Source organism: Calidris pugnax, unplaced genomic scaffold (assembly GCF_001431845.1).
Source record: "Calidris pugnax isolate Ruff unplaced genomic scaffold, ASM143184v1 scaffold107, whole genome shotgun sequence".
Taxonomy (NCBI): Eukaryota; Metazoa; Chordata; class Aves; order Charadriiformes; family Scolopacidae; genus Calidris; species Calidris pugnax.
Genome location: NW_015090901.1, coordinates 3,451,220 through 3,452,489, shown reverse-complemented (window position 1 = coordinate 3,452,489; position 1,270 = coordinate 3,451,220). Strand labels below are relative to the sequence as shown.

General features: G+C 68.6%; 1 protein-coding gene across 1 annotated transcript in view; it reads left to right on the top strand.

Annotated features, from left to right (window-relative positions):
- PLEKHG3 (pleckstrin homology and RhoGEF domain containing G3) overlaps positions 1 to 1,270 on the top strand; it is an 11,721-nt gene that overhangs the window by 808 nt on the left and 9,643 nt on the right. Inside the window, exons 2-3 of the mRNA XM_014948782.1 lie at positions 76 to 226; positions 1,137 to 1,156. Coding sequence (XP_014804268.1) covers positions 76 to 226; positions 1,137 to 1,156 — 171 coding nt within the window. The remainder of the gene's footprint in view (positions 1 to 75; positions 227 to 1,136; positions 1,157 to 1,270) is intronic.

Here is a 1,270-nt window from a genome sequence, read left to right as displayed (position 1 = left end):
TGAGTTTTTTGGGGGGGAGTGGATAGGGGGGGGCACGGGGTGGGCATGGGGCTGAGCCCCCTCTCTGCCCCACAGCTCGGTGGCGGCGCTGGCAGAGTGCATGAGGAGCAAGGCCCAGGCTCGGTTCCTGCGCGAGTGCCAGGAGCGGCTGCGCCACGCGCTGCCCCTCGGTGCCTACCTGCTCAAACCCGTCCAGAGGATCCTCAAGTACCACCTCCTGCTCCAGGTGAGATGGCGGCGTGTGGCATGGCACGGGCATCTGGCAGGGTACTGGTACCCAGCAGGGTCTGGGGGCATGGCATGGCACGGGGATGGGGCATGGCGTGGGGACCCAGCAGGGTACCGGCACCCAGCAGGGTCCTGGCACCCACTGTGGCACGAGGGTGAGCTGTGGCTGAGCTCACCAGGAGGGTGTCCCTGCAGGTGCACCAGTGACGCACGGTCCTGGGTCCTGGCACAGGGGGTATCCAATGGCGTTGGTGGCACCGAGTGGTTTGGGTGGCACCGAGTGGTTTTGGTGGCACCAGGAGGACTGTGGGAGCAGAGGGTGGCACCATAGGTCCAGAAGGGTGATCTGTGGCTGAGCTCACTGGGAAGGTGTCCCCACGGGCACACCGGTGACACACCACCCCGGCACGGGGGGACACGGTCCTGGCACAGGGGGTGCTCAACCGTGTTGGTGGCACTGAGAGGTTTGGGTGAGCCGGTGCTGAGCTCACTGGGAAGGTGTCCCCGCGGGCACACCTGTGACACACCACCCCGGCACGGGGGGTGCCAGCCATGTGGGGGCTTGGGCACAGCCATGGCGCTGGTCCTGACGGGCCACCTCCCCTTTTGGGGACCATAGCCACCAGTGGCTGGGGGGCATCGCCCGGCTCTGGGGTAAGGCAGGGTGGGGGTGAACCGCCAATTTTTGAGGTGGGTGGGAGGCCTCGTTGGGCTGTGCCAGGATCCGGTCCAGGGGTTTTTAGGGGGTGGGGGGCACTGGCACCCCCCTGTCTGGAGTGTCTGGCCATCAGGTCAACCCCCGGGGGGCTGTCCATGGTGGGGGATTTGAACCCCTCTCGTCCCCAAGCGCTGCCTGGAGCTTGGGGGGTGACCGCAGCCCCTCACCACACCCTTATGTCCCCCCCCAGACCCACTCCGTGCCCCACGGGTGCCGGGGGATGCCGGCATGCCGGTGCCCGCCTGCCTGAGCCTGGTGCCGGAGCCGGGCCGTGCCATGGAGGAGCCGGCTGACGGCGGCGGGGCCGAGCCCTGGGCCGAGGGG